Here is a 19,033-nt window from a genome sequence, read left to right as displayed (position 1 = left end):
GGGTCAGCAATGCGCGTCAGCGAGCCAGAGCCGGCAACGGGGTCACGGCGCTGGCCGCAAGGCCGGGCTGGGCTGCTGTGTGGGGGACGGGGTCGGCCAGGGGTGCCGGGGTGCCCGGGGTTGAACGGTCGTGACGGCGGTGGGACACGGTGGGAGCTGGGCGGCGCAGCACAGAGTGCCGGAGGTGACTAACTTTGTGATCTCTCTGACGTCTGTGTGTCTGACCCGACACTGGTTGTCGGCCGCGAGCCGGATGCCAGGCTGCCCAATATTAATTACCATCGCGACAGCATCGGAATGCACATGCATACGGGTGCGAGACGGCCGGTCGTCATTCACGTCCGAGCCCAATGCAGTCATGCATATGCTTTTCTGTGTGTGCTCATGGGCAGACTGGGATCCACAGTGATCGCTGATGGAATCTCGGTGGTCGCATGCGTTGCAGTCTGGCGAGTGCCGGCACCGAGTGGGCTCGATTAAGGGCTAGGAGGCAGAGTTATGGGGGAGCTGGTCAGCACTTGAGACATGAGAGTGACACGGTCTTCATTCAATTCGGTCAACTCTGTGCTGGCAGGTCGGGGAAGTGTCGGCTGGGCAGGCTGCTCACTGGGCAAATGCTGGGCGTGCTGGGCGCTGGGAATGATGAGAACCAAACTCGACGGAGCCGCAGGGCTTGCAGGGCATCCGCTGGCTCTGGCCGTGGCCAGAATCACTAGCACAGGGCACAGTGTCAGAGGCACGCTGGCGATGCTGTAACAAACTCACAAGCTCAGGCGAGGGAGCCGAGCAATGGGTGGAGACTGACACGACGGGTCGAGGAACAAGGCACGCTGCAGCTGATGTCACGATTTCTGCTTCCGCCCATCTTGCTCTGCTGACGCTCAGTCAGCTCTGCCAGCACTGTAGCATCTGGGTGCAGTGGGTCGGCGGGGCCTGATCAACACCCGACCGCGAGCATTGCGTACATGCGCAACGTACGCTGGGTACCTGGTACGAAGAAGCCGGTGCCGCCCACTCAATGCACTCAACAGGCTGACAGAGCGAGCACATGATCACCTCTTCTGCAAGATTCGGGTTGCAGCAAGCCGGAAAAGAACGCAATGGGGCCAAGCTTTGGGGCAACCCATGAGGCATTCTGAGCAGCTGAGCAAGCCGGGCAGCTGGGCAGCTGGACAGATGGGCATGATGCATAACACGGCACGCGAACAGGCGAGGAACCCAGATGAGGCTGGCGGGCGTCCTTTCGCTCGGCCGGTGAGGCTGAAGACGAGGCACACCCGGCGCTGGGAAGGCTTGGTTCATCCGCAGCCGCCGTTGCCGCATGCCGACCGTGAGAGAAGGCAACGAGGGTCTTGCGCTTCTCGTCAGCGGTATGCGAACTGCCACGCTACAGCGACACAGCAACGCAGGCTTGCAGCGACTGTCGGGCCTGGCGGGTGCGGGTTCGGTCGTGCCGGCCGGAGCCCAGATGGCCAGGCCTGACACCGGGACGACGGACGCGTGGGCCGCGGGACTTTGTGAACGACTCTGGGCGTCTGGGACTGACACGACCGAGACGCGAGCCTGAAGCCTCGCCAGTCCGACCTCCGGGGTACAGTCGGCCGGTTGTGGTGGGCAAGCTCAGCCATGCCAAGTGTGCCGACGCCTCGACGCCTCCATTTGGCCCATTTCGCGGCTTTCGCAAAACTCCGTTGAGTCTGAAAACGACAGCGACTCGGACCTCGGCAATGATACTGACGCGCTGTGTCTGGCGTATTCGGCTGCGCCGGGTGGTGGAGCTGACTGACACTCGGAAGGCTATGTTTGGCTGGCGGTTGCCTAGTGGGGGTGCGGTGCCAGTGGCCGAGGGCCGAGGGGCCGCGAAGGACTGACAACGGGCACCGGGCCAGCGGGCAGAACCCAAGTGGCTGGTCGGTTTCTCTCTATCGCCGCGCCGTCTTCACCGTGCTCCAGTCCTGCCCGCTGCCCGCCGTGTTTATTTCCATTTCGATTTGGTTTAGAGTCCTCCTCCCGTGCGACTCTGTAGATAATTTCGAATTTCACGTGGGAGCATTTCGTCAAGTTAGCCTTGAGCCTAATAGAGGATCAAATGCAACCCGGCGAGCTTCCTGCGCCGATTAGTGCACGTTGAGCTAATCGAGCTATTCGCAGCTGGTTAGGTGTTTCATGCTCGCTTGACCCTGCTATGTCCTGCGCTAATCTAGTGAATCGGACGCGGGAACAAACTGCGTGGTGGTGTGATCGAGATTACGTCTGGACTGGGCAGACACCGCGAAGTCCGTGCACGCACATTCGACACTGTGCTCGGCTTAATCACTCAATCTGTAATGTCGGTGAATGCTCTCTAGCGACGATGCTGCAGTGTTTTGACTCCATCATAGCCGACCGAATGCTCTATGTCCAGTGGTCGAAGAGAATGGGTGTAGGGGGATGCAGAACCGAGCAAACGGATCAGAGGGGTCAGCAGGTCAACCGGGCCATCGGGAAACCAAATGCATCAGAAACTCGCGAATAGACCAAAATGGCCGCTGAATAGGAGGATGGGATCGACAGGGGCCCAACTTGGCTCGGAAAGCGCTAACGCGCGGCCAGCGGGCATTTCAGCACAGACACCAAGCTCGACCGTTACTCCGGCTCGTCTAGCTTCCGATCTCACTGACCCCGTGACTTGCCTGGAGCCGCTTACGCACCGTCCATCGCGCTTGCCAAGATTGCTGAGGATGGAGGAGCAGTTCGAAGAACGCCTTTTGGGACTAAATGACGGCGTTGAGCGTCGACCAGATTGAGCACCAGATGAGCATGGTGAGACTGGCAGCGGTATGTGTCGAACTTTCGGCCGCGCCCAAGTCCGATGGCAGGTCATGCAGCTCACGCACTTGCAGCACGTTCGCAATGCGCAGCGCACGGCGTCCGTGCCGCGTACCTGTACCTCGGCGGTGGCTGTCCCGCTGCAAAGCGCACGCGTTGACGGAATGCTCCCCATGCAGCATCTACAGCGCAATCTGATCGGAGCAGGTCTAGTTACGATCACACCATCGCGCTCCACAGTGAGCATTCGGACTGCAGTCTCCCACGACGTCATGCCCAGATCATTAGGACGTCATTACCCCTGGACCGGTAATCGCATTCCTAATGCTGATTTGACCTCTGTACCTGAAAAGGTCATTGCTCCACTCTCGACCTGTTGGCCCACTTTCAGCTGACGACTTTGCGACAAAGAGCTTTCATCGGACAACCCTCTACCACCCTAGAGCCCAGATCTGCCCCAAGCCAGCCGCCGCCCTGAGCCTGAGTTGTACAAAGTCAGCAACGCCAGCATCATGCCGCATCAGTCGCACCAGTGTGATCCCGTGATCACGCCGGGCCCGCAGACCCGCCAAAAAGTATCGGACGACCCCACGTCCCCGCGTTTTAGCGTGAGGGTGCCCAAGGAGGGGTGAGAAACGTGACCTGCCTTGGCTGCCTTAGTGTGCTTTGCACAGCCGCACACCGCAAAGTCACCGCAGACGTACCGCACGACCACGCACAACCCTGCCACCCCGGAACGCACGCATGGCTTTGACATTCCACGGATCCAGATTGCCCAGACCTACCGACCCCTCACGCCCACCCCAAAGTTCAGTGCGACAACGTCAGCCAGACAAACCTGCGAAACTGATGCCAGTCTCTGACAACGTGCAAGGACAACGTGCGGTGCGCAACGTGCTGATTACAGCATCGAGCTGCGACGGAGGGTCAGTGAGCAGGGACTGGAACGAGCGAGTGATCGAGCACAGACATGCTGCAAAGCGCAGTCATCTGGTAAACGGCAGAGTGGTACTTCTTTCATGCATTCGACTATCGACTTCCGACTTCTTTTGGTTTATCCTCACAGCGAGTGCGATCGAGCGCAAGCGCAGCTCGGCCGGTGCTGGCTGATGTGATGCAATCGTTTCGGCCTAGCGAGGATGTTTCGCTTGGCTTACTCGAGCGCCCACTGGGGGACCCATCTGTGAAACGTCAGCACGCCACGTACGCAACACTGCGTCGACGAGGGTTCAATCGTGTGCGAAGAGCTGCAGGCTCTGCTCTGCCCACCAAGTGACTGACGAGCAGAAGCGCAGACAGCCGCAGTCGAAGCGTGCCAAGATCATTCCTGCCGCGCGATCTAGGGCCCCGGGATCCGGCTTCACAGCTGTGCGGGGCCGACATTCGGCCGCGCGGGGGTAATTCGATCTCTGACTGGACGTCATGAAAGGTTCAGTACTCACTCCTCCCAGTTGTCCCAGGTGCGGGGGGCGAGGTGCTTGTGCTTGCCATCGTGGGGCGGGCAGAGCACCTCGTCGATGATGTGCCAAGCGCCATTCGAGGCGGGGACGTCGATGACCTGCAGGTCCTTGCCCTCGACCTTGATGGAGACCTTGACCGCGCCCTCGACGGGGAGCAGCTTCTTCTTCTCAATCTCGAACTTGATCTTGTGGCCCTTCAGTCCGGTCGGCGCATCGATCGTGCGCTTGAACGAGGGGTCATCGCCGAAGCTGTCGACCTCCCAGACACCCTCATCCTCGTCCTCGGACCAGATGTCCTTTGCCTTGTGGTAAGTCTCGGAGAAGAGGATCTGGCGGGGAAGGTAGTGGTACGCGAACGTCTTGGCGAGCGCGCGACGGCCCATGGGCGAAAACAGGAAGCGACGCAGACCCTCGGGGACGGCGTCCCAAGCCTTGTTGCTGGGGGCAACAAAGGTCGCGGCAGGGGTGCCAGCGAAGACGGGACGGTTCTTGCGCGACTTCTCGTGGTCGTACTCCCACTCGATGAAGTGGCGACCGTGCGCGGCCTGGATACCGGCGGCAGTGGTCGACAGGTACTCGGTGATCATGAGAGCCTCAGCAAAGATCGAGACGGGAGGGTAGAGGGGGTGGTCGATCTCGTGCCAGACACCGTTCTGGGCATTGTGCGTGGACTTGATCGTGGAGTGGAAGTTGAGCTTGAGCGAAGGAGGCACCAAGTGCTTCTCAATGTGCAAGCGAAGCTTGTGTCCAGCCGAACCACCGGCAGGGCCCCTCAGCGTCGTCGCAATCGTCGAGTTCTGAGCGAGGGCCTGCTCATCAAAGTCCTGGGCAAGGACGTGGTACTGCAGGACGTAGTGGGCAATCTTCTTGAAGATCTCCTTTTTACGCTTCTTGTCCTTGTCATCACCGCCCATGGTCTCAAGCGAGTCGATGGCGGCGGAGACCTGAGCGAGACCAATGTCCTGCTCGTTGATGAACGCAGCCTCGAGGTCGTCATCCTTGTGGTGGGGGCACTTGAGAGCGTCGTTGTTGGGAGCGAAGAAGGTGATGCGGTAGCCATCTTGGCGCTTGTCGATGACCTTCTTGTGGTCTTCCTCGAACTATGCACACGTCAGCACGGGCGGTCCGGGAGCCGATGGAATATCGAAGGAAGACAGTAACTCACGTTCAGAACCTTGATGAGCTTCGAGTAGTTGTCCGAGTCGTCATTGATCTGCTGCCAGATCGTCTTCTGAGTGTCGTCGCCGCTGTATTCCTCAACGGCTTTCTGGGCGCCGTTGATCTTGTCGACGATGCCGGAAGCAATACCGCTGGCGAGGCTTCCGAGGTTCTCGACGCTGAAGCCCGACTGGATCTGGGCCCAGTCAGCCGACGTGAGATCGGGAAGGAAGGGACGGGCGCTGGCCACAGTGGCCAAAGTAGCGAGAACTGTCAATCTCATGCTGGATCAACAGGTGCGAGTGTGAGAGAAGCGTCCAAGGCTGGGAACGCGTATGGGTTATAACGGAACACCGACCGGCAGAGGTTACGAAAGCGTCGCGCGTGGGTGAGCGTGGGTAGCTTGGTCTGCTAGGTAGTGGAGCTGTCGCGGGTACCGAACGACGTCATTCCGAGTGATTCACAGCATCGATGATGAGCGCTCGCTTGCTTCCGCAGTCAGACCTTCGGTGAGCACAAGGTTCCCCAGACTGACATACAAGCTAACGACCCTTTCCTTGTGCCGTGCCCGACGGTCGTGAGTTGTGTTGTATGCTGCGAGCTCATCGAGAGCACAAAGGAAAGCGATGAGTGACCGCGAAAAAGCACTCAGCTGAGCCAACGACTGACGTCACCACCTCCACTTCCGCTCACCAAACACGTTTTCAGTCTTCCTCATCGAACTCCGTTTTCTTGTGTCTTGTGTGTCCAGAACTGCTTAGCGTGTCCCTGCCGTACGACAAAACAACAGCCTTTTCGTGAGTCTGCTTTTCAGATCGCGATCTTTGGGCGCAATCTCTGTGCGGCTCTCAGTAAGCGAACATTCAGGTCTGAACACTGATGCGCACTCGCCTTTCAGCCCGGACCTGACGTCGTGCGGCACTCACCATTACTGACGCATGCCGGAGGTGAAGCGGGAAGTATGTGAGATCTTCCTGGTACAGATCAGTAGAACGACAGTGCCCCGGCTGACGGTAACGAGTTGAACCCCTGGTCGAGGGACCACCACGGATGAGGGGAAGCATTCAGTTGACCGGCACGAGCACAAAGAGGTAGTGAGCAACGGTAACTTGCAGTGGAAGCTTCCCTGTTCATTGCAGAACCAACGTGCAACTTGTTGCTTTAAGACACTAGCGCACTGATAGAGGCCCAGAGCACTCGATGCACGGTACGCTACGCGCGGAGTACCTACCGGGGGTGCACCGGGGCTTGCGCCGGATTGCCGATGAACCTGCTCAACATGGAGCAACGTACGGACACACAGGCACACACTCCCGCGCTTGCATTCGCACTGACTTTCGTACTCCTCTTCGTGCTGCTCCTCCCCATAAGCAACATCTCGCTCGGTACGCAACTTCGTCGCCAAGCCGTACGCACCTCTCGCACGCATCATGGCCCTTATCCCCATGGCGGTCACCGTCACCGCCTGTGCAGGCCGTGCCCTCTTGCACCAACGTGCTTCGCGAGGTGAAGGGCCCACCCACACTTCCTGATCCATAAAGGGTCTCGTATAGGCGCACCGTGTCGCTCGGACTTGCACCAAGGCCACCGCAACACAGCACCATGGACACTAAGGCTGCTCCTAGTGCACCACTCTCGGCGCCTCCTCTTCCTCCTTTGCCCTCTTCCTATCGCACAGCACGCACCAACCGCACCCAACAGGCTTCGCGCTCCTGCTCTCGACCCGAAAGTAACAATGTCCCTGATCCAGCACCGACCCGTTCCCCTCGCTCGCCCAGGACCTCAGACGTGCCCTTGAAGATGATTGTCAACCCGCGCCCGAGTTTGAAATCCCAACAACAACATCGACCTCCGACTCACGCTCCTCCGAGCTCTTTCCGTGACTCCCCCACCAAGCAGTTCGATTCCAGCTCCGTCTTGCCTGCGATGTCGGGAGACAGTCGGCTGCCTAGGCTGACGGGGAACACACCAGTGCGGTCCAAGTCCATGCGGGTACCGACGAAGGCAGAGGCGAAGGTAGGTCAGCCGAGATGAGCCCGGACTTAACCGCAGCTTCGGAAGGAGGTCCCGCGTCCAGCATCGGAATTGGGCTATGCTTCAACTACAGGGCGTAGTTCACCTCTTCCTCTCCTTGGGATCAACTCACGGTTGGACAGCCTCAAGGACCGGCAGTTGAGCGACGTCTTCAAGACGCAGGTGGTGCAGGCATTTAGTTCGCCTAAGGACCGGGACAGGTGAGGACAATCCCCGTTCCTGCAACTGACGCCGGCAGCTGCGACAGTGCGAGCCTCGGAATGAGGGAGCCGCCCCCTACCCGCACGCCGTCTCGTTTACCGTCCATTCTTATCCGAAGGCGAGCTACACGCTCTCCTTCTCCGAAACGGCTGTCCAACGACCTCGACCAGCCTATCCCGAAGGTCGTCCGGACAAAGGCCTTCGGCATCCCTGACGACGAGGATTCGCCGAAGGCCCTCATTCATGATCATACGGGATCTCACGAGGGGTCGCCGATGACGTCGCACACTGAAACGGACGCGTCCGCTGCGGGTGTTGCCAGCACAAGAGTACTGCACCATCCAACGTACCAGATGCTGAGTAGGCAGACCATGCCCGCCACGGCTCGAAACTTGTCTGCTTCAGCCTCAAGCTCCGAGTCTCACCTTCACACGCCTCCGTCTGAGGTCGTCGCACAAGCCCTCAGCACCCACTCCGACATGCTCATCCAGCAGTCGACTCTTCTGGCGGAAGTATCCCAACGCTTTGGGCAGCTAGCCAGAGAAGCTTTGCAGTGGGAGGGATGGCTGAGGCAGAATCTTCCCAAGCCGCACATGGAAGACAAGGGGGTCCAGGCCAGCCCAGGAAGAACGAGAACCGTAAGCTTCCAGAGCAGTCGGAAGCTTGACTCCAACCGCGACACCCTTCACAGCGCTACCAGCTGGGACAACCTCTACAAGGCTGAGCAAGCCTGGGACAGAGCAATGAAAGAGCTAAACGATGTTCGCGGCCTGCTCAACGAACTGCGCCGCCCTTCCCAGGTTCTCTCCGACGAAGCAAGCTGTGGAAGCTGCTCTCAGGACCCAATTCTCACTCGCCAGGACTCGAAATCGTACTCTCAGAGCTCCCATCTCAGCCCGCCTCCATCCGAACTGCACGGCGGCTTCTATCGGCCCGAGTCACAACACACTTTCCGCCTCTCCAAGACCCATTTGACAGCTAGCCCTGAGCAGCAGGCCGCGTCTCTCCTTTTCAACCCTGCGGAATCGATCGACCACACCGACATCAAGAGCAGCGAGGAGTCGTTGTCGAGTGAGTGGGTTTGTGCCGATGTCTCGGCGCAAGTGCAGACGGAGAAGTTGCACCCCAACCCGAACCTCAGCCCGGCGACGGCGGAGTCTTGCCGCAGCGAGTTCCAACGACGTATTGCCTCCGCCGCACCTTCCGAAGAGAACCACATTCACAAGACCACTTTGACACCTGTTCTAGAAGTCGACTCGCTGCGCTTCACCGTCAGCCGTAGCTCAATGCGTGGCGCCCTCGAGCCCCAGTCACACTCCCAGCCCGACCTCACTTCGCTTTCTCCCGGTGGGTCCAGGAACGGTTCCACACACTCTCACCGGCACTCAATTGTCCACCGGTCCATGCCTTCCGTGCCGTCGTTCCAGACCATGCGACTTGACCACGACTCTGACCGCACCGTGGTGTGGCAGCAGCCCGGGCACTACCCCGACCACCATCCCGAGCATCGCCGCAGCCTGGTGATCGGTACGAAATCCGAGGACCCCACCATTCCCGAACGTGCACGCAGCCCTCCGGCCGAAGGCGCAGCACTCTTGAGGACGTTCAGCCGAAGGGGACGCAGGTGGTGGAGAAACATCGTTGAGTGACGAGGATGCGCAGAGCGCAGGCAGCATCGAAGTCATCTAGCCTAAGATTTCAATCGACGTTCTTTATGATATGCAAACGATATAGGAAGCTCCGGGAAGCATGCGAGCTGATCTGGCCCACTACTAAGCGGCCCTGCAGCAGGAACTACATCGATGCGTTTGGGGAACTGTGCGTAACGATCCTCAGCAGAGATGGACTGTCGCTCGACCTCCCACACTCCCACTCTGGCCCGACACCCTTCTGGTCTCGTCACCGGCCCAAGTTGCAAAAGCATGGCCGACCGAGAGGAAGCAGATAACATTGTTCGCTAGGTCGAACATATCATTCAAAGTACGGATGAACACCCAGTGACCCTTATCGTGACAATTATCTCTTCACAATCAGCCAGGGGCCATACGTTTCGAGGCACGAGCCACAAACGCTCGAAACTTGAGGCTGTGCAACCCCTTGGGTCACAGTTCACAGACGAGTACCGTCCGGAGTGTCACTGCGCTAGCACAACAATCCCATGGACGCACCTGGTGAGTTGACAGAAGAAAAGACAGAGCCCAGTTGTTGTTGAAGCCGATCTTGACCAACCGTGAAGAGGTCGACAACTATCGCTTCCCTGGAAGCCCCAACTCCCAGCCACGTTCCGACCGGGAGTCACCGGACCGGGTGAGTCTAAACTCTGTGTGTACCGGTTGGTGGGGTCCGCGAGTGACCCGTCAACACAGCAGTTCCATCCGCCGGAACCGTAAGCATGCGGTCGCTCGCGTCTTCGCTCCCGCAATGCAATGTCTGCTCTGCCCGGATTGGGAGAGTCTGCGTCTCTGGCCGAGCTCACGTGTTGTTGTCCACAGGGTTGCCCATTCACAAGGGATGAATGTCGATCACTATGACGCTCACCGACGATCCTCTCTCGTCACCTGCCTGCTGCGTGCTGTGCTGCAGTCTTTCGCCACCCTCGTCTGCTCAAGTCCGCTGACCAGCTCACGTCACAACACCCATCGACATGCCTCACTCCTCTCTCGAATGAATGGGAAGTGATTGCGACGTCCCACTCTCGACCTTTGTCCGCTTCTACTGGAACGTAGAGCCATTGTTAAGGTTATTGTGACCTCCTAGCGATCCGATCGAGTCGCCTAACTGGCAGGTGACCATTCCAGGTGATGGCGATGCAGAACTCGAAGGAGCAACGGGCCAGGTCTTATCTCGGGCATGGATGACCTTGCGTTGCGCAGTGCGGCTCCAGAGCGTAATGCCAGACAAGGGCAGAAGAGACCGAGAGGACGAGCGGAAAGCCTTCCACTCAGTGGTAACGCTCCACCCGGGCCGCCTGGCCCGCACGAAACTTACACAGCATTCTCCAGAATGAATGTCATGTCACTCAGGAACAAACGTAAATGACAATGTTGACGATTCGGATTTTGACCTTCGCGGCGGCCTGGAGCGTACGAAGGTCGGCTTGTCGGGATGCTTCTAAGGTCCGGTGGCTCGAGTCCAGAGCGCACGAGCTTCAGAATTGAGGTAAGCACCAGTTCGGTCGATTGTTGACAAGACCTCCTGACTCGACAGCGGCCGGCTGTTCACTCCATCTCTTCAGAGAGGACTCATTTGCCATCCTCACTCACACTATAACCTGGACTCATTGCACACAGAGGTCTATCGCAAACGCACAGCGTACGGGCGCCGCTTGAATCGCTTTATCTGTCTAACTCTTGCGCTAGTTGACATCGAAGGGAACCAACAAGGGGACTAGGGATTTAGGACACACGGAGGACTCCTCTACGCGTTCGACGGTGCCGGCCGCCGACGCACAGCTTCCGGTCGACGCATTGGCCAACTCTACCCTCCTCATCTCGATAACTATCCCCTGAGCGGCGGTTCCGGTACCAGAGTAGTGGTCACGCCAGCGATCTCAGCCGGCTGCCTGTCGAAGTGTTGGAGCTATCGAAAGAGACTCGGCAAATCGACATTTGCTCATCCTGGGCCGGATATCCGCGACATTGTACTTGTGCAGCAACTAGTACCTAGGAACTGCTCAGGCCGTGTACAGCGAAGACCGCAAGCCATACGTGACACCAGCTATATATCCCTCTGGCGATGCGCATGCGACCTCCTGGCTCAAGACGAACAACCAATGCCACCATCTCGAAGACGAGCACCACCGCCCCAGGCTGCGCCGGCCAAGCATTCCGAGGCAGCTGTGCACAGTACCGGTAGCGATATCGGCGGTGACCCGTCTACAAACACCGCTCGGCCCCACGCTGGAAAGCGCCGAGTCGTCTCTGCGACTTTACCCATCACCCCGTCCCCGACGTCGTTGCCGGCGGAGCTCGACTCCGTCCTCACTGCCGATGCGGAGCTTTTATGCGAGTTCTCCTATCGACCCAACATCAGAAAGTATCGCCTGAAGCGTCGGTCACGGATCGTCGACGTCTTTTGTATCCCTCGCGAGGATCACCTAGCGCACGCCTCTGCGCCCGCTCCGAACGTACAGGTTCTCCTATTGCCTTCCTCACTGCATCGTCCTCCGGTCGGCCCTCGAGAAGCAAAGCTGGACAGAATAGACCGTACAGACGACGTCGGTAGCGCCAGAACCAGGAGCACCGATGAGACATCCATCCCACTGAGAACTGATAGTGAGGCCGCCCGCTCTCACCGACATGCTGGCCAGAGCTATATCACTTGGCCGCGTAGGACGAAGCTGCCCGAGCTATCATGGACAGACACATATACCGACTACGCTCGGCTTGGGTCGACAACGAAGCCGCCGACTCTATTCCCGGGAGTTCTCGAGGGAACAGGTGTGGTTTTTGCGCCGTTGGCACTCGGAGAACCACGGGATAAGTGGCCAACCTCCATCCCACTACCGGGACTGAAGCGAATAGTGGTTTCTTTTAGACCAACGAAAACAAAGATACCTGGTCCGTGGGTCGAACACCTCCTGCACCTCCACAACTTCAACCGGCCGGTTCGCGAGACGATCATTCTGTTCCGACCCGGGGCCAGACTCGATGAGGGATACGAACAGGACGACTACGACCGGGGCCACTGGTGGCTGGGTGAGCTCCTGGCTACTCTGTTTGCGAGCGTCCCAAACAACAACCTTGGCGCTGTCACGGTTGTTGGACTGCAACAGGCCGCACCGGGTTGGCCCGGAGAGCAAGGACAAGCCGCATCGCAGCTCAAGCGTGTCCTGAGTCACTTCGGCCCCCAACTCAGCCCGAGGCGCGATTGGAGCGACGTTGCTGCCGCCCGCTTCCTCAGCCTCGATGCGTACGAGGCGACAGTGACACCAGCCGAGTTCGAGCTCGAGACCTGTCCAGTATAGTGGCCAGACCCACTCAGGAATCAACCATCTGGACAACGAGGCTCCAGAGTGCTCCACTGGAATGCGGCCTGCCAGCGCTATCGTCTCTCCAAATTCACGGGCGCCGACGCCACCCGACGCCTGGCACGATTCAACCGCTACCCAGGAGAGCCAGTCATGCAAGAATGCGACTAACTGCTCTTGGACGTTCGTCCTCGCGCTCTCTATTCCCCTGTGACCATGCTCCGGCTGCCAAGGTTGCACTTGGTCTCCAATCTCTCGGTTCCGCCACATATCGCCGAACGTTCTGCCTGATCCACAAGGACGCCGTCATCTGTATTCTGAGTACCAACGGCAGCTCTGACGCCTGCCAGCTCCTTGTGCTCCAGCGGTCCGAACAGCCTCGGCTTTCGGATGAAGTTCGCGGACGTTGATCTCTCTTTTTCTGGCTGTCATTTCAGCATATCACGGTGGCGCCAGAGCTAGATCGTCCTGCTTGTGGTACAGCCGGGTCACGATTTACACATTCGACGCGAATAGCCGCCCTCTGCCATGTCACCCTTTCCACGCACGGCTCCTGGTGGATTGTGGTGCCTCTTCTCGGTCCGCTGCGGCCTGCGATCCTAACATCTCGCAAATTCGGAATGCACTGGAGTCCCCAGCGAGGCACGGCTCCTAGCAGATCCATTCGGATGTAGGGCAGCTGAATGCATGTGTACAGCTGTCTCGAGAGTGGCGGAAACTCGCGTATACTCGCTAGAGGGCAATGGTATTCGCCGAGGGCAGCAGCGGGCGGAGTCCCCGCATCGTCTGCATTTTCGCCCACACCAGATCGGAGCTCTCGCTGCAACCGTGGGCTGAGATCAGCTCGGTTTTCCTTCATATGCAACGCGTAAGTGCTATGCGGCCGGGGAGGGAACCCCAAAAGAATGATTACATTGTACACTATGCTGAAACGAGCAGTTCTATCTATATCTGCCAAGACCCAAAGCTATCCCAAGTCTAATGCTCTAAACAGTTTACTAATGAGTGATTTGCTGTGATTATCCGAAATAATCCCTAGCTGCTACTGATGCAGCGGCGCTTACGTCCACAGCCAGGCAAGAGGGTTAACCTTGGGCACGACATGGCCCTGGGCGCGGAGCTTTTTGCGCTCCTCCCAACGAAGTCCCCAAGCAGTGGCGAGGAAGAGGACGAAGGTTACGCACATAGAGCCAAGATAGAACTTGGCTCCGACGTTCCAGTTCGGCGCCTGCTTGGCCGGGTACGCCCAAAGAGGAATGAAGGCGACGTTGAGGTACGAGATGAGTGTGCCGGTAGCGTACAGCACAGCGCGAACTTCTGGAAGATCGTTCATGAAGGTCGCCGCCCAGGCACAGACGAGAAGATAGGCGGGCAGACCGGCGTAGTTGATGAAGAAGCCAGCCATGTATGTGGCCTCGTTCTTGGGACGGACAACAAGAATGACCTGGGAGATGACGTTGAGAATCGTGTGAAGAGTGAGTGACGGGAGGCGGACACCGAGATAGTCGCTGAGACCCATAAGGACGACGAGCATGACAAGACACACTGCCTGACCTCCCATGGGGATGTAGGAGAGCTGAGGAACGGAGAAGCGAGGAGAGCCGTCGGCATTCTTGAGGCTCTTGAGCCAGAGGTTGAAGTAGTTGCTGGGGACGGTGTTGTAGCCGTAGGCCCAGCAGAGAGCGATAGCCCAGAGCTGCCAGTAGCGGAAGGCATTGAAGAAGCTCTTGATGGTGAGGGGGACCTGGGGCTTGCGGCCAACACGAGCGACACGGCGGCGAGCGATCGCATAGTCCTCGTCGGTCAGGTACCAGCGCGCGAGCGGGTTGGGCTTCTCAGGCATGCCAGGCTGGGTAAAGTAGGTGACCAGGGCGATGAAGATGGTGACGATGCCGTTGATGATGAAGGCCCAGCGCCAGCCGGCACGGCCAAGAGCACCGTCGAGAGTCTCCGACAGGGCACCCTGCATGACGCCCGAGATCATCGCACCGATCGGCTGGGCGATGTTGAAGAGGGCGAGGCGCGTGCCGATCTCGTTCGGCAGGTACCACTGCGACAGGATCGTCGTGTTACCGGGCCATGCGGTGCCCTCGGCGAAGCCGATCAGGAAACGGATGCCGTACACGGTCTTAGCATCGTTGACAACCGAGAGGCAGCACGTAAGCACGCCCCAGATAAGTTCGCAGGTCGGCAGAAGCCAGTGAGGACCAAAGTACGAGACGGCGATGCAGGAGGGGTACAGGACAACGACGTAGCCGATGTTGCTGATCGTTAGTGACTGCGCACGGAATCAAAAATGAAAACACCACAACAGCTCCTCACGAAACCTCCACTCAACCTTCGGGCGCCAAAAGTACCTCCCCTTCTCAAAATTCCGGTCCTCTTTCATTTCTGCACAAAAAGCCAATCCATTTATATGGCTGGGTGGCCCAAGCGCAGGGCTGTCTTCTGAAACCAAGAACAGAACGTCAAGATCTCCCAATCGTGAGAAAACGGGGATCTAGTTGAACAACACCAAGTTTGGAACTGTAGGGCCTTCCAGTCGCGAGAAAGCCGCGTTCTACTCACAAATAGGTCGTGAACCAGTTATATTCGTTGCCGTTCAGGTTCAGATCCTCCTTCATGCCCGAGACGTAAGCGTTTTGGATGTTGTATTGGTCGACGATCTTGAAAATGAAGGCGATCATTGCCACAAGGCAGTAAATGAGGTCGAGCTTCCAGAGGAAGCGGCGCTCGGCGCGCTTCTCTTCCGGAGTGAGCTCTGCCTCTGCTTTCAGGTTTTCCGAGCTGTCGAGAGATGACTTCTCGACCCAATCGTTGGCGGTGAGGGCGGGAACGGGAGTGATGGTGCGCCCCAGGTCGACCTTGCGGTCGTCAAATTCGGCCATTGTGTATGCCTAAGGAGCGTGTGTGCGTGTTAGAGAGAGATGGGATAGCCTCAACGTTGTCGCTCCGCGCCTGCTTTTATCAGGCGCGGCCGCGATCGCGGGAATCGGCATGTCGGCAGGCGTGATCGCAAAACTGAATCGCAGAGATCTGACTCGCGTTCCAGCATTCCACCGAGTCGGCCAACTCTCTGATCACTGGAGCCAATCACTGGAACAGGAACACCGTAGATCGGCGGTTGAACCAGCAAGGCGGCCAACGTACAATGGCGTGCTGCTGGGTCGACAGTTGACATGTCAGAAATCAGCGGTATCGGGTCACTCCGACCAGTCCCAGGCCAGAGAAGCGATGCGACTCGCCGAGCGTTAATCACCATCGGTGTCGACATCGAGCTCTGTTGGAAAATGGCCAAGCCACGGCGTTGAGAGCCCCTCTCGCTCCCCTCGCCAGCAGCTGGCCCCTCAGGCAATGTCAAAGAAATCTTCAAGGCCCCGGGGGAATTGGCCCGGAGGCCCTCTGGTCCTTTGTGGGTCTGCGGAGAGAAGAAGGCCCAGCCAGCGGGCAAGCCGTCTACCTGAACAGGACCTGAAAGATAAGGCCTGGTGATTGGCCTTAACTAAGATAACGTTCCTGAGCCGTCCGGCCACAGGGTCATTCGAGGCGGCAATCACCGCAGCGCCTGCCAGCCAAGGGCTCCCAAGGCTTCGGACAGCCCGAGCGCCAAGCCACTGCTTAGCTTTCTGCAATCCGTGCAGCACGTGCCCGGCAGCCAGTCGCAATCACCAGGTTCGGAAGACGTGAGGGGCCAGGTGGGAGGGGAGATCGCCGATCCAGAGAAGAAAAAGTTGAACTTTTCGGCCAAATACCATGACGTGATTTACGGCCGGCATGCCGCCAGCGGCCATTGGATCGCCGAGATGCGATCCGACTCGGAACGAGTGCTCGCTACTGAAACTTCGTCTTTATGCATATTCTACCCACAAAGTACAGCAGCGTTTCGCTAAACTCGCAGTGTGAGTTAGTGCGATTCAGAATCGAGGCGGAGCATCCTGGTTGCGATATGCGATATGCGGAATCCAGGGCGAGAACAAAGTTGCCCGATTTACGACCCTACTTAGAGACAGCGGACTTGCTCAGGTTCGGAGTGATGCGACACCGTTCTGCCACTTGCGTACTGCAGAAACTACTCAGAGCTGAACTCTCTGGCACCGGTAAGCCATGGGCCAGAGGGTCAATTTGCCACCATCACGGAACTGGCGGAGATGTTTAGCTCCCGTAGCGCCGATCGCTGGCTCGATCATCCACCAAGGTGCTCGTCTAATCTCATAGTCCTCGACGGCACCAATGTTCCAGCGTACTCTCAATAACAACCATAGACATGCTCCAAGACGATGGGACGGTGATAACGTGCACAGCTGACTCAGCTAGCAGCTTGGACTGCCGAGGTGAGCTGACCAATGCCGAGGCTCGTTGCTAACTGCAGATGAACTCAAGGATCTTCGATTACTGCAGCTTGCATCGTGGCAATCAAAGACTGCCGTGTGAGATGGATACGCCTTCATCCTACTGGAGTCACCCCATGCTAGGAGGTCCCAGCAACAGCAGATGAGAGCACACTTCAGGTATGTGGCAAGATGGAGGAAAGCCCTTGCCGTCGCCCATGACATACCGCTCCGCAAAAAGTCGATCTTGACAAAGCCACCGATGGAGCTGTGAGTCTGATCATGTTCACTCGCTCAGAGGAGAGCTATTGAGAGCTGCATGAACTTTTGTCACAATGTTACAACTGTCTTGGGCACTGTGGCTCTTCTGATCTGCACTGATGAACTTCACGAGAACAATACCGCGGCGAAGGAAAATGTTGCCACACATCGCACCGCCGAAGGTAACATTGTCGTTCCCTGGGAAGCATTGAGAATGCTGTTCTCGAGCATCCCTTTCACTGATGAACAGTGCTACACCTGGAAGTCGCAAGGAATACTCTGCACTAGAAGCTGGGGACGTCGAAACGCGGATATATGAGCTCACTTCGCCCATCCACTCCCTCGCAAGCCCAACACTAACCTATAACCACAGCTCGACTGAAGATGACGTTGCTGTCTTGGACAGGGTTCCCCCACATTGTGGAGGAGATTGTCGCCCACCTGGACGGCCAGACGATGCTCTCTGCGCGTTTGGTGAACACAGAAGTGTGCCGCTTCGCAAACAGAACCCTTATCGCGAGGTGTGCACGTATCGAGATCCGGCACCGTGGACAGGAGTTGGTCTTCGTGTCCAATGGCGGTGTCCTGCCGTTCTTTCACCCTTCAGCTCCTCTCGACCACCAGTACGCTGCGATGCGCAGAGCTCGCACTGTCATCATCGGCCGTGGCGTACCTCCCGGTGCACGCCTGAACGATCTCCTGGCGCGGTTGAACCCCCGCGCAAGGGTGCGCCTCGAGCATGCGAAGAACGGCAGCTCGCACCACGTTCTTCCGAGGCTACGCTATCTCGAGCTGGATGTTCCGGCCGGTTGCGAATGCAGTCCCGGCAACTATGTGCCTCTACAGCATCAGGCGCGTAACGTCAGGATCAATATCCTGTTCCAGGACTATCAACAGAGGCCGACCTGCATGTGCGGGCTCGTCCGCGGCTTGGTCCATGAGGGAGTCGAGCGCCTGGAAATCCACCACTGGAACCACGACATCACCAGCGAAGACCTGTTCCTCCGCCAAGTCCTCTGTGCGGACGCCAACTTTCGGAGCATAAACACCACCAGGGAGCTCTTCCGCTTTGGAGTGCAGCAAGTGTCCTGGGTCACGTATCGAGTGGAGCGGCGGAGTCCCCGAGCTACGGTCTCCACACGTACTATCGCGGCGGCCGAGCCGGCGAAGTCGCCCTCAGCTTTGGCTGCCCCCACTGGTCGGCCAAGTGTCCGATACACGCTGGGCCAGGCAGTCTCAAGCGACCATCCTCCCGACGTCTCGAATCCCCAGTTCAGGCACTACACACGCTCGACGGCCATTCTTACCTTCGCGTTCTTCTTCGTCACCTTGGTAGCTGCTCGGTCCTCCCGCAAGTAGGGGGCTACTCTATAGAGGAGGCGTGGAAGTAGAGAAGCTCAGAAGAGGATCTCACATGTCTCATGCAAGAATTCTGCTCGCGATTGACCTCAACTCCGCGTGCCCCCTAGACAGCCAGAAGGGGTTCCCTACCTCAACTCCCAGCTCAACGTTTGGCTCCCGTTGACTATGAAGCTCTCCCCCGCATGCATCTGGCTTGGCGTTGGCAGCCTGCTGCACCGAGCTTGTCACAGAGCCTTTGCTGACCAGAGACTCACGGCGGCCTCTGCGCCCCCGGGTGCGTGCTCGCCAACCAGCAACGTCTCTTCGCTAGTATATCGGTTAGTATAATCGCCTCTCAAAAGGGAGATCCTGGAGCGTCTCTAGCTCCAAAGGGTGCGCGATAGAGCAGGGTTCGACTCCCTGGCGGAGAACAGGACAGCAATGTTCCTCTTTTGTCGGTTTCTACAGGCCAG

General features: G+C 58.3%; 5 protein-coding genes and 1 non-coding gene across 6 annotated transcripts; 4 read left to right on the top strand and 2 right to left on the bottom strand.

The window, feature by feature from the left end:
• Positions 1-4,246: 4,246 nt before the first annotated feature.
• A1Q1_04774 (uncharacterized protein) lies at positions 4,247-5,709 on the bottom strand (the record flags this gene model as incomplete). Its single annotated transcript, XM_014323012.1, has 2 exons — positions 4,247-5,368; positions 5,434-5,709. The coding sequence occupies 2 exons, from the start codon at positions 5,707-5,709 to the stop codon at positions 4,247-4,249; spliced, it is 1,398 nt and encodes a 465-aa protein (XP_014178487.1).
• Positions 5,710-7,028: 1,319 nt separating this feature from the next.
• A1Q1_04773 (uncharacterized protein) lies at positions 7,029-9,310 on the top strand (the record flags this gene model as incomplete). Its single annotated transcript, XM_014323011.1, has 3 exons — positions 7,029-7,442; positions 7,488-7,660; positions 7,708-9,310. The coding sequence occupies 3 exons, from the start codon at positions 7,029-7,031 to the stop codon at positions 9,308-9,310; spliced, it is 2,190 nt and encodes a 729-aa protein (XP_014178486.1).
• Positions 9,311-11,433: 2,123 nt separating this feature from the next.
• On the top strand, positions 11,434-12,627 carry A1Q1_04772 (uncharacterized protein; the record flags this gene model as incomplete). Its single annotated transcript, XM_014323010.1, has 1 exon — positions 11,434-12,627. One exon carries the CDS (start codon positions 11,434-11,436, stop codon positions 12,625-12,627), a length of 1,194 nt encoding a protein of 397 aa, XP_014178485.1.
• Positions 12,628-13,690: 1,063 nt separating this feature from the next.
• Positions 13,691-15,518, bottom strand: A1Q1_04771 (uncharacterized protein; the record flags this gene model as incomplete). Its single annotated transcript, XM_014323009.1, has 2 exons — positions 13,691-14,894; positions 15,199-15,518. 2 exons carry the CDS (start codon positions 15,516-15,518, stop codon positions 13,691-13,693), a joined length of 1,524 nt encoding a protein of 507 aa, XP_014178484.1.
• A 2,085-nt stretch (positions 15,519-17,603) lies between these two features.
• On the top strand, positions 17,604-18,578 carry A1Q1_04770 (uncharacterized protein; the record flags this gene model as incomplete). The annotated part of the gene is made up of 1 exon (XM_014323008.1): positions 17,604-18,578. The coding sequence occupies one exon, from the start codon at positions 17,604-17,606 to the stop codon at positions 18,576-18,578; it is 975 nt and encodes a 324-aa protein (XP_014178483.1).
• Positions 18,579-18,881: 303 nt separating this feature from the next.
• On the top strand, positions 18,882-18,991 carry A1Q1_t506. Its single transcript has one exon. It is a non-coding gene; the product is annotated as a tRNA-Glu (tRNA).
• Positions 18,992-19,033: the final 42 nt, after the last annotated feature.

Source organism: Trichosporon asahii, assembly GCF_000293215.1.
Source record: "Trichosporon asahii var. asahii CBS 2479 unplaced genomic scaffold scaffold00070, whole genome shotgun sequence".
Lineage (NCBI taxonomy): Eukaryota > Fungi > Basidiomycota > Tremellomycetes > Trichosporonales > Trichosporonaceae > Trichosporon > Trichosporon asahii.
Note: the sequence above shows the minus strand (reverse complement) of the source record. Positions and strands in the feature narration are given on the sequence as shown.